At 35.1% G+C, this 18,242-nt stretch overlaps 1 protein-coding gene across 1 annotated transcript in view; it reads left to right on the top strand.

Moving 5' to 3' along the window:
* Positions 1-18,242, top strand: part of TTC33 (tetratricopeptide repeat domain 33) — a 41,807-nt gene that overhangs the window by 13,827 nt on the left and 9,738 nt on the right. The window contains exon 2 of the mRNA XM_068176925.1: positions 10,914-10,995. Within this exon, the coding sequence (XP_068033026.1) occupies positions 10,914-10,995 (82 nt within the window). The remainder of the gene's footprint in view (positions 1-10,913; positions 10,996-18,242) is intronic.

Here is an 18,242-nt window from a genome sequence, read left to right as displayed (position 1 = left end):
AAAATAGGAGACACCGGTTAAATATATTGAATAGCATAAACTTACTGAAAGGAATCTGCAGCCATTCCTTCTCTGCAAGCTATATTTGTCTGGAAGATTTAATACAAACTTTTCTTTTCCTGGGAATTGGCTCTCGTGATGATAAATTCACCTTCAGTGAATTTGGATGTTGACATAGATGTTTTTATAATTCTAGGCTATGAATGAAAGTCATCTGTTTGTCAGAAGGATAACCTTTCCTGGTGTTGCTCACATAATTTATTTTCCTGGATATATATATTTACTGAGACCTCAAAAAGGACTTAAATAGGGGCTTGATATAGAAAAGGTGTACATAAAGCATTCTAGGGGTAGGATCACATGCTGAGATTGAAATGAAAATTTTCCAGTCCAGAAAATAAACTTTGTTTTAGTCAGCCTCTGCTAGACCATCTTTCTGTCACTGTCAGATTAGAAATTCTTTTTGCAGAGCTCTGAGTATGAAGGTGATAGGATGCTGTTTGCTAAAATGCATTTTTTTATAATGCATTGAGTTTCATTACTATCACGGCATCTGTTTTGTTTGGTGAAGTAATTCTCCTGTGTAATTCCCGTGTAAAACTCTCCAGTGTAGTTCTCCAAATGGAGAATTACACCAGGGAGCTGCCTGGTATTTTAAAACAAACTGTTGGACAGGTCATAACCTTGATTAGAATGTTGATTTGCTTCAAGGAGCAAAAGCTTTTATACTGGTGCAAAACAGGGACAGGAAAGTAAACTGAGGTAGGTGAGGAGAGTGCAGAACAACTTTTTAAGGAGTTACCAGAAGGTTGAAGAGTCATTGGAAGACATTTGCCTTTCAGAAATATGGCAGAATTCTGATACTTCTCAATATTGTGGATGGAATTTAATGAATGAGTTTTCAGAAATTACTTATTTTAGTAACTGATTTATTTTGTGAGAAAAGAGACAATTTTTCTCACTTTTAAAAATATATACTGTTGACCACTTTTAAAAAGTGAGGAAGGAATTGCAAGCAATACTGGAAAAAATTTAGAAGTGCTGTTGGTATAAAGAATGAAAGAAATTCATACTAAAATTGAAATGTCCTAATTAATTTACAGAATTGCTGTAATAAAACCTAAGGAAGTTTTATGCAAATTGCTGGTATTATTACATTGAGAATTATGTAAGTATGAAAAAATCTTTAACCTGGCCCTTTTTTTCTACGTAATTTATTGTTTTTTACTTGTTTAACTGATTGTGAGGGTGTGCAGGTTACTTAGTTTTGCAGTTACTTAGTGTGCAGTTACTTAGTGACTTAGACTACTTTATAGTCTGATAATAAATTGAGATTGAGAGAGAAAAATCATAAGTATTGAAAAAACTGGGAAAAAAACTGGGAAAAAAACACCAAGGTGAGGTAGTATATGTCTAAGTCTAAAGAACATTCGTTGATGCTGTTACAATTTGTAGAGCCATAAATTCAGGAAAAGGAATTGTAGAGATAGACTTTTTAAAGTCAGACTTTAGTATGTTCATTTCATTAGTGTAATCAGCCTCATATGTAAAGAGAGAAGGTAGTAAAGAGTATATGTTAAAGGGCATATTTTTATAATTGAGACACAGGCCTGTTCTCCAGAATGCAGGAAGCTATCAAGCTTTGCTTTCTTGAAAGTGTGTTGTGAATCTATTAGTGGTACTATCTTTCAGAACTCAAAATATTCTTTGTAGATGTTTCCTGCTAGGTGGAGCATAGGATTTGAGTCATAAATTAAGACCAAGAAGGAGAATGAATCTTACAAGTTAGAATTCAGAAGCACGGGATAATTGGAGCAAGTCACTGAAGTATTCCTATCCAGTAGTCAGCGCAGATAAAAACATCTGATATGTTAATCTTCTGTTGAATCTTTAACGTTTTATTTTGCACTGCATGTTGTACTATGGAAAAAACACTGAAATAGATAGTTCCAACAGTTCTTGCTATTCCTCTTTTGGCAGGTATTGCTTTATTGTGAAAAATGACAGTGCCAGACAAACCCATCAGCCTGAATGGTTCCTATAAGGTTGCATTTCAGTAGAAACAGCATTATAAGTGATTAGCCAGGTCTGTCATGGGTCTTGAATCACAAACGTGACTCATCTGACTCTGCAGAACGTTTTTGTCTAGTGACACTGAAGGCTACCACTCCTTGCTGCTGTAGTGCTGTGGTAAAAATTTGCTGCTCTTCTTGCCACTTTCATGTGGATGAGTTCTTAATTATTGGGAGATTTAGAACTGTGATAGTTTCCTTAATCCTAGGTAGTGATACCCAGTCTCCATGCAGTCTGTATATCTATGTATTTTATGTCCTTGCAGAAAGATTGTTCTCTTTATTACACATCTATATTTTACTTATTTCAGGAGACTTCATGGCTTTTGCTGACTAGTATTGGCATTAGTACTTTATAGTAATTTGAAATCATTACTTTCTAGTAGTTTCAGCTGTGGGCAGTTTATAGAGTACCTGCCAACTTAACTTAGTGGAACTTTAATGAAAAAATAAAGTTGCTTTTCAAGTATGAAAATACATTAAAGTATACATTTCCCCTGACTTTGTCTTTCTGTCTGTTTTTGTCTATAAATTTTGTCATTATTATTCATCAGCAAACATTGTAAAGAGGCTGTAAGTAATAAAAATAATTTGAAATTACATTATTTAACATAGATAACAAAAGCATGTCAACTAGATGAGATGGAACTGATCCGAATATAATGTGAGCAGACTGTTCTTTTCTTGAATCATCTCTCCCAAAGTGTTTTATCGTGTTAATACCCTACTGTTGACCATCATAATTTGGCAGTAAATAATTTTAAGATAGAGGAATGCTGGTATTTAAAGCTCAGCATTTAATGATTTTTTTTGGTCTATTGACTTAAAGCCTTAATTTCTGTGTCAGATTTCTGAGAACTGTTAGGATCATAATGTTAAGTAAGAGAGAGCTGTCTGCTATCTGTGGACAAGTAATTAAAAGGTTAAAAGGAATAAATGTCTTCACAGCTAAGAGCAAAAGAGATGACACCTATCATTTTGGCCTCTACTACTGTGTGTCTAAAGGGTATCTGAACAAGTGATTCTCAAGACCAGAATATTGCTTCAAATGCAGCATAACAGTTTTTTCCTTCCTGCTGCTTTCAGAGTAAATGCTGTTGAAAATATTTTGAGGAACTAAAGCTTTCTATTTAGAATTTCATTCCAGCAATAAAAATGTGTTACTTCTCTATGAATACCTAAAATGCTACAGCTATTGCAATGTCTGGTACTTGATATATATTAATTTGCAGCTTCTGTTTAGAATACTAAAATGGTGAACTGATTTTACTGAAACAATACAATTAATTCTCGTTTGAAGCTTAGGAAAGTCAGTTCTTACTGCTTAAATAATGAAAATAGCAGGCTGTGGTGTAATAAAAATTTATTTCCTTCTTGAATTTTCTGCTGCTCCTGTTTCTTCCTGTTTATTTGAGCTTAGTACAGAGCTCTCACTTGTAAAATTATTATCAATACCCAGTATTAATTACGTTAAATTACAAGTCTGGTCTTTAACAAAGCACCCCACATATTCATAGATGGTTGGAAAGCACCTTTTAGACCCTCTAGAGGGATGCTTAGGTTCTGTCTTTTTTACCAGTTGTGGTCTAATCTGATACTAATGTTGAACATAAAAGCATTTGAAACTGAATTTTAACTACATGAATGTAATTCATATTTATCCTTTTTAATGTTTTAAATGAACACTAGTTATACAATGTACTAAATGTTTTTCTGTGTGAGAATATTTCTCAGAGGTGTGGAATGTCTTGACAACTGCTGTTCTTAAGCACTCTAATATGACTTCCAGTATATGAATATAGCTGTTGTTTCCTCTGTATCAACAAGTCTATTGTTAGCACTGCCTTTCTAAAAAGAAGACAGGTATGTTACCTAACTTGCAGCTATAGATATCAGAGAAATACAGGGGAAAGGTTTGCCTGTCAGTAGAGAAGTTCTCAAATGTTGCATGCTATCTGGTGGATTAAGATATTTCATTGTGCATTTTTACACATCTTTGTGTTCTATTTTGTAATTGACAGTTTAGTGTTAGTAGAATATAGGTAGAAATAGATTATTTCTTTTGTCTCTTCTTGAGGGTCAAACATTTATCCATACTAAACCTTCAACTTTTTACATGGTAAAAACCTAAATACCTCTCACTGCAGTCTGCCTGTTAATATTTCTGTAGTTAATCAGGTATGCAGTCAGTGACAGTAGTCACTTGTGATTGAAAACTTGTGGTTTTCAAGACAAAACTAAACCAGTAAAACCACTACTTACTGAAAGAAGTGTAATTTCTTGGAGTTCCTTTCCTCCTCTCCGAATAACGCTCTGGTGTCTGAGTTAACAGCTTGTAGCAATAACTTGAAATATTAGACATTCCCACTTTAAAAATACAGTACCAAGTTCTTAGGACTACTGCAAATGGTTAGCAGTGTATTTTTAGCCCTTCTGACAGTCAGTATGATGTAATCTATTGCAGGTGAGTAAATTCCTCTATGTTATACAAGTTTTCTACTAAATCCATACTTAGAGAGAAAAATATGAGAGGATTTGCAGCAGGGCCAGAAACAAAGCTGTAGAATATCCAGTATCTAGAATATTGCATGTGCTTGGTGTCTTTTAACTACGATTTTGTTCAGTAATATGCAACTTACTTGTTCTGTTTCCCTGAATAAAAAGAGCTTTTTAAAAGAAAAATATGTGCTTTGAACTTGTTTGTTAACCAGCTTTAGAATTCTCTTCCAGCTTAAGTGATGATGTCATTTTTGAAGACTAAAGACAATTGTAGGCACATGATCTACATGCTTCCCAAAGCCTCTGTTGGGGACAAAGCCCTGAAATTGCACACACTGATGGCCTGGGAATGAAAGTGGTTTTATTTTGTTTTGACCCAGGAAAAGCAAATGTTGTGGAAGTTCAAGAGATTTGATTAGCACTGAGCTGTTTTGCATTTGTGTTGCAAATTTTCTTGTCTGCTTACAGGTAACTGCAGTATCTGAGTGAGGTGGACCATGAAACAGTGATTCACTAGGTTGTAAAGAATGGGGTAAAGTAAGTCAAAGGCAGCAGAGCCCTCACCTCACAATTCAATATAAAATGTATTTGTGAAAGACAGTTTTGCTTCCTCTGTCATTTGTTGCTTTAATTATTTACTGCAATATACTCCATTCCCGTGTCTCAAAAAAGTGATTGTGAAAAAGTAGTGAGTAATTTTTTTGGGATTATGTTTTCATGTCATATGTGTGGAAATTAAATTTTATTCCTGTGTGAGGGAGTGTCTTTCAGAGATGGTACCAGAATCCTGATTCTGTGGCTTTTGCTTTAGTGTACTTGATTTTTTATATGAACTCGTTCATCTTTCTCCAGTATTGTATTTCATAGTTTTTCTTTGACATAGGTAGTTTCAAAACTGCATTTGCCTAATAGATACAGTAATAGAAATTAGCTCTATTTACATTTGTGGCTGGAGTAAAAGTTTGGAAACTGGTGAGTGGTGCTTACATGAAAAATTTGGTCTTGTAGTTCATTGTGATGATAGATGGTAATTACTTTTGGCACATGATGAAATGGTAATTCCCATCTGTTCTTCTGTGGAAGTTGTTGTGAGAGAGAGGTGTCTTTGAAATAGTTGTGTAGATATTTAATTTTCTGGTATATCCAGCTGATTCACTTGTAACAGAGCTGTGTGTTCACTTTATAAACCAGACTTATTTTCACTTTGTGCACTACAAGTGTCCAGTTGTCAATGTCCTGATTTTGAATAGTCTAATATGTGCAAGAATGGTAACTCTGAATATGTAGGGTTTGAAATTATGTACTTCAGGTATGTGCATGCTGTTTTGCCCCACTGTCAATTCAGAAGAGTTTGTCTTCTCAAAGGGTAGCTGCAGTGAGTTCGTTTATGTCTCCTTTACTGTGGGGTAAGACCCATGTGTATGGTCAGGTGCCACTGAGGAATTGCCATGCACCTCTTGGGTAGCCACACCTAATTAAGACTGTTAAATTAAAACCTTTTGTTGAAAAGTCTAGTGGATGGTAAAGCAGCTGGGTTTTTTTGTATAGAATCAGAAGTGACCTTTGACCCTTTACCACAAAATAGCCATTTTTTTGTGCTGCAGTGATCATGTTTCACCAATAGTTGTCAGAATTATCTGACAAAAAATTGGGAAGTTGCTAAAACTTCAAAAGAACATTTTAAGCACAGGAAGCAAGATAGTGAGGTATACCAGTTCTACAACTATTATCAGGCTATGTGCACTGTGGGCATGAATTTTCTGTGAGTGTTTAAGCAAACAACTTCTTGTTGCTTATTTATGAACTGTTCTTCTGAAATGCTTCTACTAATTGCTGTACATCTCCCTCCTCACCCCCAGCGGAGGAAGTACTTTGCTCTGAAAACCTAGCTGTGTTAGAGAAATCTGAAGTTGTTAAACACAAAAATGTCTTGTTATGTTCATTCTCCTTTTTCCTTCTTAGTTTCCTCATTCACCTGTTGTTTATATCTTTTCTCCCTGAGTTTAGGCCTGCATCATCTCCCAACTTAAAAAGGGAAGTTTATTCCTGTAATCAACTTCTGCTTTAATTTTCATCTCTTTTTATGTAGTCTGTATAATTACTGACTAGTGTTCTTTTCCTCTGGTTTCCAGCAAATTCAGAATTTGACCCTGCACTGGGTTAAAATTGTTCTAGATGGTGTTGCTGATGGCCATAGACCATTAATGTTCCTCCACTGTGATAGGAATCTTTGACAATTAGGTATATACTTTTTAAAATTTGCTGTCCCTTTTTTAGCTTTGTCTGTGTTTTTCCTCATTATCTTGTAACATTTGGTTATTGGAGTATCCGTCTGAGTCTAAAAGAAATCCCACACTGTACTCCTATACTCTGCCTCTCTCCTCCACATATGTCTCATTTTATCTGAATGTGATACCATCTTCTCTTTTACTATATATGCAGATATTTTCAATGTCATTCTGATTATGTCTCACTCTGTTCCTGAATCATCAGCCTGTAGCAAGCCTGAAAGTAAAAATATAAAACTCTAAATCTTGCATGAGCTGTGGTGCTGCCTTTTAGCATTTTGTGTATGCAATTCAAAAATTGATCTCTGTGTAATCTGAATGTTAGGTTTTTTTACCAAGAAGCCTCAAACATTTTTAAAATTTGTTTTAGTAATCGTATTTAAGAGTTAAAGAGATCCTCTTTTCCCAGGAGTAGTGTTGAAAATGTGAAGTGTAAGCACGAGATGTTTGTTTCAAAAGTTTGGCAAGCTGTAGAAAAACGTGCCGAGTTTCTGCAGCTCCCAGATGGTCCGGAGCAAATCTGAAGAGAGCAGTTGCAGTACTTTAGGGAAGCTGTGGGATTTCATGAGCTGTTAAATAAAAAATGTCTAAATCTATCAGGTCTTTTTTCCTGAAGCCATTCCAGATGTATCCAGTTGTCAATAATTTCTTTCTTTTTACAGCTTTGCAATAAAGAAGAGAAAATGCTAATTAAATTCTGATTGTAACTGTATAATTTTTTCATAGTGAAGTACACTAATTGGCTGAAATCACTGTGGGTATGTGAGTATACTGTATCTGTGTACTCACATAACTAGAATTCTATATTTCAAAATACTTACACTTTGTTATAAATTATACTTATAACTTAATACTTTGTATTAATGTTTAGATGCTTAGTTGCAATGAACATATGCATAAAGGTTTTAATTTTTCTGGAAATACTGTTTTCATAACCTATTAAAAATGGGTTATGTCCATTATTAGTGTTCTGTGACGTTACTACTACAATAGTTATTTTTTTATAGCCATCCCAGAGATCTAAAAATTAATGGGTCTAATTTTTGTCAATTTATATTTTGCTTAAAATTGGTTTTGATTTAGCCAAGAGATAATAATATCATAAATCATGTATCACTGGTTTTGCTGATATCTTAGTATCATACAATCCTAGTGAACTCGAGATTTTTCTTCTCCGGCTCCTACTTGAAGCAGGGTCAACTACAGCAAGTTGCTCAGGACATTGTCAAGTTGAGTTTTAGATATATCCAGTGATGGAGGTATGCTTAAACAGAATTTTCTGTGCTTCAGCTTGTGCCTGTTGTTTATTGTCCTGTCACTGGGCATGACTGAGAAGAGTCTGATTCCACCTTCTGAACTTTCTGCTCCACTTCCAAATTGGGTAGTTTTGCACCATGGTAAGATTCCTTTGAGCCTCCCCTTCTCCAAGCTACATAGTCCTGTTTCTCTTAGCCTCCCCTTATATGACAGATGATCCAAGCCCTAAGCAGATGTCATATTTATATCAAAGCTTTCCTTTTCAAAACTACATCTCCTCACTGTGGTAAAGTGCAGTGGTAAAGCTGTACAGTTAAGCTCAAAAAGAGATACTGAGAAACAGTAGAATGATCTATTTTTAAAGTTTTTTTTTAATTTTGCAACACTATCCGTGTGTTAACTCTTCTTATTTCAGCCAAGGTTTATAGTTTTCATAAAACATTTACTGGAACACTGAGTTTATAATCTTATTTTATATGCCTAGGAATCTTATTCACTGTGGTGTTTGATATTTAATATAATCTTTTATATAATCTTTTCCTTCAGAAGAATGAGGTAGAACATTCTTTGATTAATGGACTACCTTTTTATAAAGAATTTTTCCTAAATTTGCATTTCTAGAGCAAGCAACAATGGCTCACTTTTTCTTAGTAAGGACAATATCCTTAGTTTTTCCTGGAGCAGCAATAGAAATGTCTTTTTCTCTGAGTATTTAAAATAATAGAACAGACATGTTTTATCAGACCTTCTTCTAAAGGAAATAAGCGCACTGAAAAGAAGACAATTTCACAGGCCTGTGGGTATCTGCAGACTGTAAAGTGATAGTCAGCAGTCCTGTGTAAGTGGAACCTTTCCTTCACCAGCCCTCTGCTGTTGTGTTCTTATTCTGGGAAGTGATTTGGGCATTCTGTTGTTCCTTCTTTTGGATCACACTTTCTGAGGCTTACAGGCAGAGTTACATAATTTACTATTCACACACAGAACACGTGTAGCATAGTGTTTCTGTGATTTTACTTCTTTTTCTTCCTTGTCCATCTTTACTCTCTTGGCAGACTGTTGGCAAATCAGCAGCAAAACCCAGCAGGATTTGGGGGATATTAGCTTATATTTGATCCTTCGTTCTGAGTTAGCGGGTTCTTGCTTTGAGTTTTATCACATTCAGATTGGTGCTTTGAACAATTTTGTTCCCTTCATAAAAGTAAAAATCAAGGTTCCTGAAATGCAGCTTCTTTTCTTACATCTTTTTACTTGCTGAATGCCAGTACTGGTCCTTCCTCTCTGGTTACTGATGTTATTACTGTAATTTCTCTGTTTTCCAAAACTTTTTTTAAACTAAACTTTTTTGCTGTACTCACAATATTGCACCTTCTGCATGGCCAGGACACCACCTAACTGAGCTGAGGACCCTTATTCATGTAGGCTTTATTTGCAAACCTGTGCTAGGTCTTGAACTAAACTATAATCTTCTTGTGCAAAAATAGTCCCCACTAAGTAAACAGCAGCATAAAGCTTCTACTGAGGCATGTAGAAAATGTCATGATGTTTTCTTTAGGGTGAACACCTGCCCATGGGGCATGAACTGAGATGAAAAATGTGCAGCTAAACTTTGAGGAAATGAGAAAAGTTATTGAAACATCCTTTGCTTAGCACTCAAACATCACACTTGTTAGTATAATTTGCAAACTAATAATACCTGAATCATAGTGAGAGTTTGACTTCAGTTGCATTGCTTTTCCAGTGTGTTTTTCTATTCTGAATTGATTCAGAAGTTTCTGAAGTCTTTATGTGACTGCTCTGGCAAACCTGCAGCTGTAATACAGCCCAGAGGACTGAAAACTGGGTAAAGGAAAGAGAAGGAACAATGGGGAGTAGGGGAAGATAAAAACTGTTTAGTATGAAGGGCATGTGAAAACTGCTGTAGTTTTACTTATACTATATTAAAAATGAAGCATGTGTATCTCCCAAGAGTAACTGTTTTCATACCTCTGCTGTGTAATTAATATAAATACAGGCATTTCCAAACAGTTCCATAACAAATGTGGATTTTGAAGTTTCAGAGAACATGTGATAACCCCACAGACTCATTAATGTTGATGAAAGACCACCTTTATTGCTGAAAGACTGTACCTCTGTAGTTCCATCTCATTGTTCTTCATTGTAGTTTAAGTTTTACCTCTTTGTTCAAGAAAAAAAGCTACATTTTATTGGTTTTCGTCAACTCTTCTGTTTTTTTCTTTTTCCTAGGAAAGAGCAACATGATGTATGCTTTCCCAAAGAGTGCTTTCAGTACAGCTGAAAATAGTTTACTTTCAACTTCCTTCTTATATTTGTATACCAAAGTTGTTTATATGCCTTTAGAGTATTACATTATCTTACAGTACAGAAATGTAGGCTTTTTAGAATGAAAAGGAATTTTTAATTGCTATGAATGTATCATGGCATGTTGAGTTCAGAATATATTTTTTATGCCTGGCTAAGGATAATTTTGACAGTTAGGGAAATTGGACTCAGTTCAAGATTTCTAGTTTTAAGTCATTAAGCTTTGCCTCAGGTTTCCAGTGTTGCCTTTTAAATTCACTTGAGGTCAGTTCTGTAGTAGTACTTATCATCCATTTCAACAGAACAAAAAATACCCAGTTCCTGAAAACAGTTCAAAATGTTTTATGGAGAAGTAATTAGAAAAATAATTAATACTAATCATATGCCATAGCACTTTCTTTAGGACAATATCAGGATATAAAAAGAAATATCCAGTCCCTTTAAATATGTTGACATTTTAATATTATTTTAACTACAGGTATAGAGAGGCTCTTGTCAAGTGGGATGAAGCACTTCGGCTAACTCCAGAGGATGCTACACTTTATGACATGAAATCACAGGTAAAGCATGACAATTCTTTGCCAGTTTAGAAATTAGAAAAAAAACCCACTGTGTTTCTGAACAGATACTGTGCATTGTTCAGTTGTTGTGTGCAGGAACTACAACACAATTTAGGTATTTTGTTTTTACCAACTAACAGGGCATCTTTTAACAGAAATTGGAATAATGCTGTTATCCCAGCGAATCACAATAAACATCTTTGTTGGGTTATGAATTGGGATGCTACATTGCTGGGAAAAAATTATATTGGAGGGCTGAAGGAGAGCCTTAGTGTGATAGATTAGTGAATCTGACCATTAAAAATCTGCCTGCTCTTTCTAAAGGTTGGGCTTAATAGTATCTACTGTTAATACTAAAAATGGGTACTGTGTGCAAATAGTTTCCTTCAATCTGGTTTTGTATTAAGTGTTACATAGATAAATCAGTCATGTAAAAGACTTCGTAATATCCAATCTAAACCTGCCCTCTTTCAGTTGGAAGCTGTTTCCCCTTATCCTATCACTTGTAAAAAGTCCCACTCCATCTTTCTTGTGACTCACATAGGAACCCTCCGGATCCTAGGAAGCATCTCAACAAATTTAGTTAATTTATTATGTAACTTTTAAAAGTTTGCTATACTGTTTAGTTTTAAAATCTTTGTTGTTACTCTAATTCTTTTATTGTGTAAAAACCCCAATCAAGACTCTAACACCCCTACTTCCCCAAAAAAGAAGCCAAAAAAACCTAAACCCCAGCAAATCCCAAGAACTAATGCTGTTTTTTTCCCAACATGTGGTGGCTGCTTTTTCTAATGGATATTACCACATTTGCTCCCCACAGTCATCTTGTCTGGTGAAGTGAAGAAAGTCTGATTCTGCAAAAGAATCAATACAGTAATCATGAGTTCATTTCAAGACAATGAATACTGAAGGATGCTTTTATGTAGCTGCAGAAGGTTTAGATCTTACTAGGTTATGCATTTGGTTTGAGAGATATCTTATGGCTTAAAAGTTTTTCTTTAAATTGTTTTGGGAGAAGTGTGTTGTTTTCTTTCCATAAGTGTTAGTGTAAGAGAAAGATCTGTCAAGCCTAGTGGAATGGCTGGAAAAGAGTTGCACAAATGGCACGGGCATGTAGCAATATTACTCTTCTAATCCTTTTCCTAGGCTTCAGCAAGCTTAGGCTTGGGTCTTCTCTGTGTTTAGAAATGTGTGAAAGATTTTTATTCAACAAATTTGTTTCAATGCTTTCTGTTCCCGTGTAAATTTCTAATATCTGCAGAGCTATGTATTAAGGAATTTCAAATCCTAATTATGCATTTTGGAAGACATAGGGTAATACTATTCTGCTTTAATTAGCAGCAATCCAGATTGCTATAAAGGGTGTTAACTTACATAGCAGTTCCTTTATAAGTTTAATTTTTAACTTCACTAATAAAGAAGGTCTTTACGTCTGCTAAGATGTGAAGATAGTATTGGTAAATTTTATTATCACAGTTTAAAGATTTAACTCTGTTTTGAAGTGGGACAATTTAGTGAACAGCTCCCTTGTAACTGTTTTTTATTATAGTCTTACGTGAATGCAAGAATTTAAGATAGGTCCCCAAAAGCATTCTGTTTAATTGAAATGGCACCAGAAGTAAGTATTTTCACACTGAAAATAGCAGGAGAACTGTGAAGTGTGTAAGCTTACCTGGATCAGAGCTATGATGCAGTGAATTATCCAAAGAGGTGCTTACTACAATGTTTTTCTATCTGTGCTCCAGATAATAATACTGAGGTTGTTGTACTTGGCTCCCCAATACCTGTATTTCAGCAAAATGGCAAATGTGAGTTAGGGGCACACAGCTTTTCTGCTGGTCAAGAGGAACTGAGAAACAGCTGTGTTACTCTGGGAAATCTTGTGAATTATCTGTTGTTGTCTAGTGATAGAAGTGGAGAATAATGAAAGCTGAAAAAACTGAAAAAAAAAAAGCTGAAGGAGCCCAGGCCTCTCTTCTACTGTGCCTTTGCTTTCCTTCAGGAAAAAGAGAGCAGTTCTCAGCAGTTGCACCATTTCTTTTTGATTTCACTTTCTTGTATTGCATAACACTTGTTACACTGTGAATAAGAACACAAGGAAAGCTTGTGTAGAAAATACACATTTATAAAACTATTTCTTGAATCTTTTTAATAAAACATGTCATGTTTTAATTGGTAGTGTCTCTTTCATACATGCAAATAATTATTGCAGATGGTTTTTTTGCAGTATGACTTATGCTTACTGGAAGCTGTTTAGTAGAATGTGTAATTTGATACCTTTGTACTTCTAAAAGCACTGATGTGAGCTGTAGAAATCCACTTTTGCCAAAACAGAAATACGTAATTCATTCAAAAAATATTGTGGCCAGTATTTAAAAGATACTGTCTTAGAGCTGACTATGTTATTCCAGTCCAGCATACCAACACAAATAATGCAGCTATTACAGTGTAGCCCAGTGAAAATGTTTTGGAAGAGCTGTACACCAGCTTCAGAAAGGCCTTGACCACTAATGGGTCTATAAAAATCCCCCTGTCTTGGTATATGTATCATATCCTAAGGAGGAGGTTCGTGTAAGGAGTGCCTTTGTGCAATATGTAGAGTTTCTTTATGGTCTGTATTAATTTTCTATCAGTGAGCAAATGTCTCTTTGTGAAGTAAATCTGTTGGACAATTAACATTGGAGAATGAAGTGGGGGTTTTTTGCACAGGCTTGAGTATGTCTTATATCTTTACATTTATTAGGATAACCTTATGTTGGGTTACACAGCAGCTTCTCCATTCTTTAGTATTTCCTTTCTCAACAGCAAACAACATTTTCAATACTGCATTGTTTAACATGCAGCTCAGATAAATGTGATAATGGCACTGTAGGAATCTGTTAATGTTTGTGGTAAGTTCTCAAAGATCTGTATTTTAACAGATGTAAAACAAATGTCTTTCAGTACATCTGAAGAGCAGAAATAGTGTTTAAAGTTCCTAGTTGTCAAAGATACTTGAAATAAGTATATTTCCAGAAAATCACATGGGAACTGTGGAATTGCTCAATTGCTTCAAGAAACCGTCAAGAATTTGATGAGAGTTTTTTCCATTGCTTTCAGCTACTCTTTGATTCATTTAAAACCAGATTTTTATGGTTTTTGAGAGTTTAGGGGTGCACTTTTCTTTGCATGCAAGATCTGTCAGTATACATACTTGATACTTCATCACCAGCCTAAGCTGCTTCCCCATTGCAAGAACAATGACTGGAAAGTAATTGTTTATGCCCATTTATTTCTGCATTTTTGTTGAAAAGCAAAAATCTTTAAAAAAGACCCAACAACAGCAGCCTAATATAAGTAGGATTGTAAGTATATTCAAAGGAATATATAAAGATTGCCTATATTAATGCAGCCACTAAGACTCCTTGAAATGATTTGTAGGCTGAATTTCTTAAATATTGACTGGATTATTTTGTTGCTGCTTTGAATTACAAAGGTGGAGGAGCAGACTTTGACGTACTCTTTGATTTTTTTATCTTAATGTTTGGTGACCGGATCATGTGGGACATTTTTGGATGAAGAGGGATATCAAAGGACTTGGTACATTGTGATGTTATACAACAAACCGGCTTGGGAGCCAGACTTGCTGCTATTCAGTACTACTCCTGAGAATTCACCTGGTTCGTGTTGCTTATCTCGTGACACTTGCACCTCAGATCTCAGATAACTGTGCAACTATGACAGATTTTTTAAAGTAGATGATACAGTTTTTTAACATATATTTTTAGAAACAAATAAATTAAAATGTAAACCAGCAGGTGGAGTTCCTTTTAGTAATTTTTTGGATGTTTTTTCTTGAGCTGTATGAGAATCTAATTTCCTTCAATGCTGCATCCTCAATTTGCATTCATTGAACAGGACTAGGATTTCAGATATGTGTCACTTCTTTGTTTTTATATATGAAACCCATAATCTTAAAATTATTCCACTTCCCCTCTGCTAAAGGCTTTCTTAATGCTGAACTTGGTGAAGAAATTATATCAACTTCTACCCATCTCTCTTCCTGCTTAAGAAATTACAAGGTTTCTAAGACATGACCAGACTTAGAATCCCAAGTTTAGATTATAACAAATCAGCTAGTAAGTGCTGATTATTTTAACTTTGTTTTTCTCAAATTGGGATGTGTACAGAGAATAGTGAACTGTCGAAACATTAGTGTGAACTCCAGAAATCTAAATTACAATAAAGCATTTCAGTGTGGTGCAATGGTAATTGCTTTAGGGGGTGGACAAATGTAAACTACTTATGGGTAGAATGAATTTTATTCATCTGTGTTTTGGAATGGGTTACTGGATGGAAAAAGGAATTGGGTCAGTTTCACTGGACATGGAATGTATCTATATATAGTGATTCAGCCTCATTTAAACCCAGAGCTTATTCAGATTCATAACACTTCCAAAATATTGTGGGCAGAACATGATGGGAGAACTTTGCTGCCTGGATTTCTAATACTTGGTCAGTCTCCTGATGAGAGTTGCTATGTTCAATTGTTTTTTTGCCACTGAGTTCTTCTAATTTTTTAATCTCTCTTGTATGACTTTTTCTAAAGATCTGTTAAACTAAGTTATTCTAGGTCATGGAGGTTTTTGCTTTAAAGCATGTAATAAGGATAAATTTCTTTGGGTAAAGCAAGTCTTGAAAATACATTTACTGAACATCTTTATAAGACATTTCCCTCCAGTCACTTTTGACACATACATATGTGTGTGTGTGTGTGTGCGCCGTGAGAGTCTTGAGATGTTTTTTTCTGCTTCATAAATTCTTTTCCTAGTTTTAAGAATGTTTTCTAATAGAGTATTATCACTCTATATATGTATATCTCACTATATATACACACATCACTTTATATGTACACTATATACATATATTATGAGTGTGTGTTTGTGTATATATGTATGTGTATACACACATACTTGACGTGGCTGCATGTTGAGCATGTGACAGGCACGCTGTGTGACAAGGGGGCCTACAGCACATGTGGTTCCTGTTTGGCTTTGTCTTGCCCATGTGTCTGTACCCCAGCAGGACTGAGCACCACTTTTCAAATCTGTGCATAGGAAATCTTTGTGCTAGCAATGTTTTTTATTCCTTCTTCAGTGTGGTTTTTTGGGTGTAGAATAGTTTCCAAGTGGCATACAGGAGTGTTTTATTAAAGTGATAATGATATACAGGTAGAGTAACCCAAGACAAGGCTGCACACATTCATGTCTGCCATTGTAGGTTCATTTTGATGACCTCTTCACCTGAGAAAAAAAGTGTAGTAAAATAGTGTGGACAAATAAGTATATTCATTATACTGACTGACTGACAAGTGTAGCTGAGTCATTTTATTAATAACTAAAAAAACTACCTGTGTGGAATAAAAATGCATATACATTCAAATGTGTGTTTGTTTGAATGTACTTTGAGAATCTAGTGCCAAAATTATTAGGAGCAAAGTAATTACTACATGATCTGGAAGAGCATTTTTAAAGCAGCTGTTTATGCTGGTGCACACAGTAGTCATAAATAGATGAAAGTGGAATAACTGCCTTTATTAGTAAAGTAATAATTCAGTAAACAAAGCAGTAAAATTCATTAAACACTACAAAAGATTTCTTAAGCACTTACACAGATGTTTTGTAATTAGTTTGCAGTAGAAAGTACTGGTAGGAAATACAGAGTACTTGGGATGCATAAAAATGTTCCTGTGAATGTATACTTGGATTTGCTTTCTTTCATAAGAGAGAATAAATACATTAAGACACTGATGTAGAAGATAGCTGATAGATGCAGAATCCCTTCATCTTGGTAGGATGTACACCTATCCACTAGTAACAGTTTGATTCACTTCACACATCTGCTGCAGAAAAGGGAAAATGCCCATACAAATGTAATTAATCTTAAAGTTTTGGAAAAACACATAACATTCATCATAGACTTTGATACAAAATGCAGTCATTGAGAACTGTTGAGCAGGAAAAAGGGGGAAGATGATATAGTGTTGTAGATTGTTTTTCTAAAGATTTTTTAGCTACTTCTGAATTCTAAGGTACAGTCCATTGAATGGAATTAAAATGAAGCCATAGGACTAGTCTTTAGAAAAATTTAGTCATACTAGAACAGCAGAAGTATCAATCCAAAGGGTTATTCAGAAGCTATGCTTATGATGTTTCTTGGTTTTTTGAAGTCCAGGGTTGCTTTGTGTAGTAAATCTTTGCCTTCCCCTTTCCCTCTTCCTCTTTTTTTTAGTGTACTGCTCACCTCTATGCTGTGCATATACTATTTGTTAGAGTAAATACTCAAGATCATCACATTTGAATCCTCCTGTACTCCACACTCGTATTTATCTAATATATCATAGAACAGTAAGGTTAAATAAATCTGTTTTGAGCTTCAGCAATAGTCCTAACATGTTCTAATATTATTCATCATAGTTGTGGTCAGTTGGGATGAAAGTGTTAGCCCACACATGAGTCTAACCCTTGTGGTTGACATTCTCATCATACTGCAGGAATGCAGTTGTCATTTATTTCTTACACTGGTATCTATCACCATAGCATGTGGGTGTCTGAAATCATGATCTCAGAGTGATGCAGGTCTTCAGGTGATGTGCCAGTTTCATGGTGGTATTGGAAACATAAGGCAAGCTTTGAGCCACATTGTGAATTGCTAACTGTGATTTATTGCCTTAGTTATGGAGACTCAATGCAAGGAGAATAATCCTGTGGTAACTGCTGAGTAACAGAGATTTTCACATTCAGAAACCACCTTTGTCCTTACTTAATGTAGATGACTTCATGTCTAAGTTAGGCTCTGCAGAATGCTTGTTCTCTAAATACAACAGTCATCGTTAAGGTCTGTTTCCATGCTGAGTTACAGGGATTGTTTCTATAGTTGTATCATGTGCACTGCACTGTTTCTAGTAGATTACAGCTCTCTATTAAAAAGAATAAATACAGTCCAGGAGTTTTTCAACAGTACTTACACATTTATTATGTTTAGCTCTCCATGTATTTGTCCTTCTGACTATTCTGTTATGCATCTGTAGGCTGTGGGGTTTGTTGACCAGGAGAGACACCTTCAGAAGCAGTTAATCTACTGCTAATAGCATTGCTTAAATAGTTTGGATGAATTGTCCTCTAGCATGCCTGTTTCTCTCTGTGGGGATTGAAATGAGTCTGGGTGACTATCTGAGGTCAGACAAGTAACTTTTAACTAAAAAAAGC

Source organism: Anomalospiza imberbis, chromosome Z (assembly GCF_031753505.1).
Source record: "Anomalospiza imberbis isolate Cuckoo-Finch-1a 21T00152 chromosome Z, ASM3175350v1, whole genome shotgun sequence".
Classification (NCBI taxonomy): Eukaryota; Metazoa; Chordata; class Aves; order Passeriformes; family Viduidae; genus Anomalospiza; species Anomalospiza imberbis.
The sequence above is the reverse complement of the archived record's forward strand: the minus strand, read 5'-3'. Positions and strand labels throughout refer to the sequence as shown.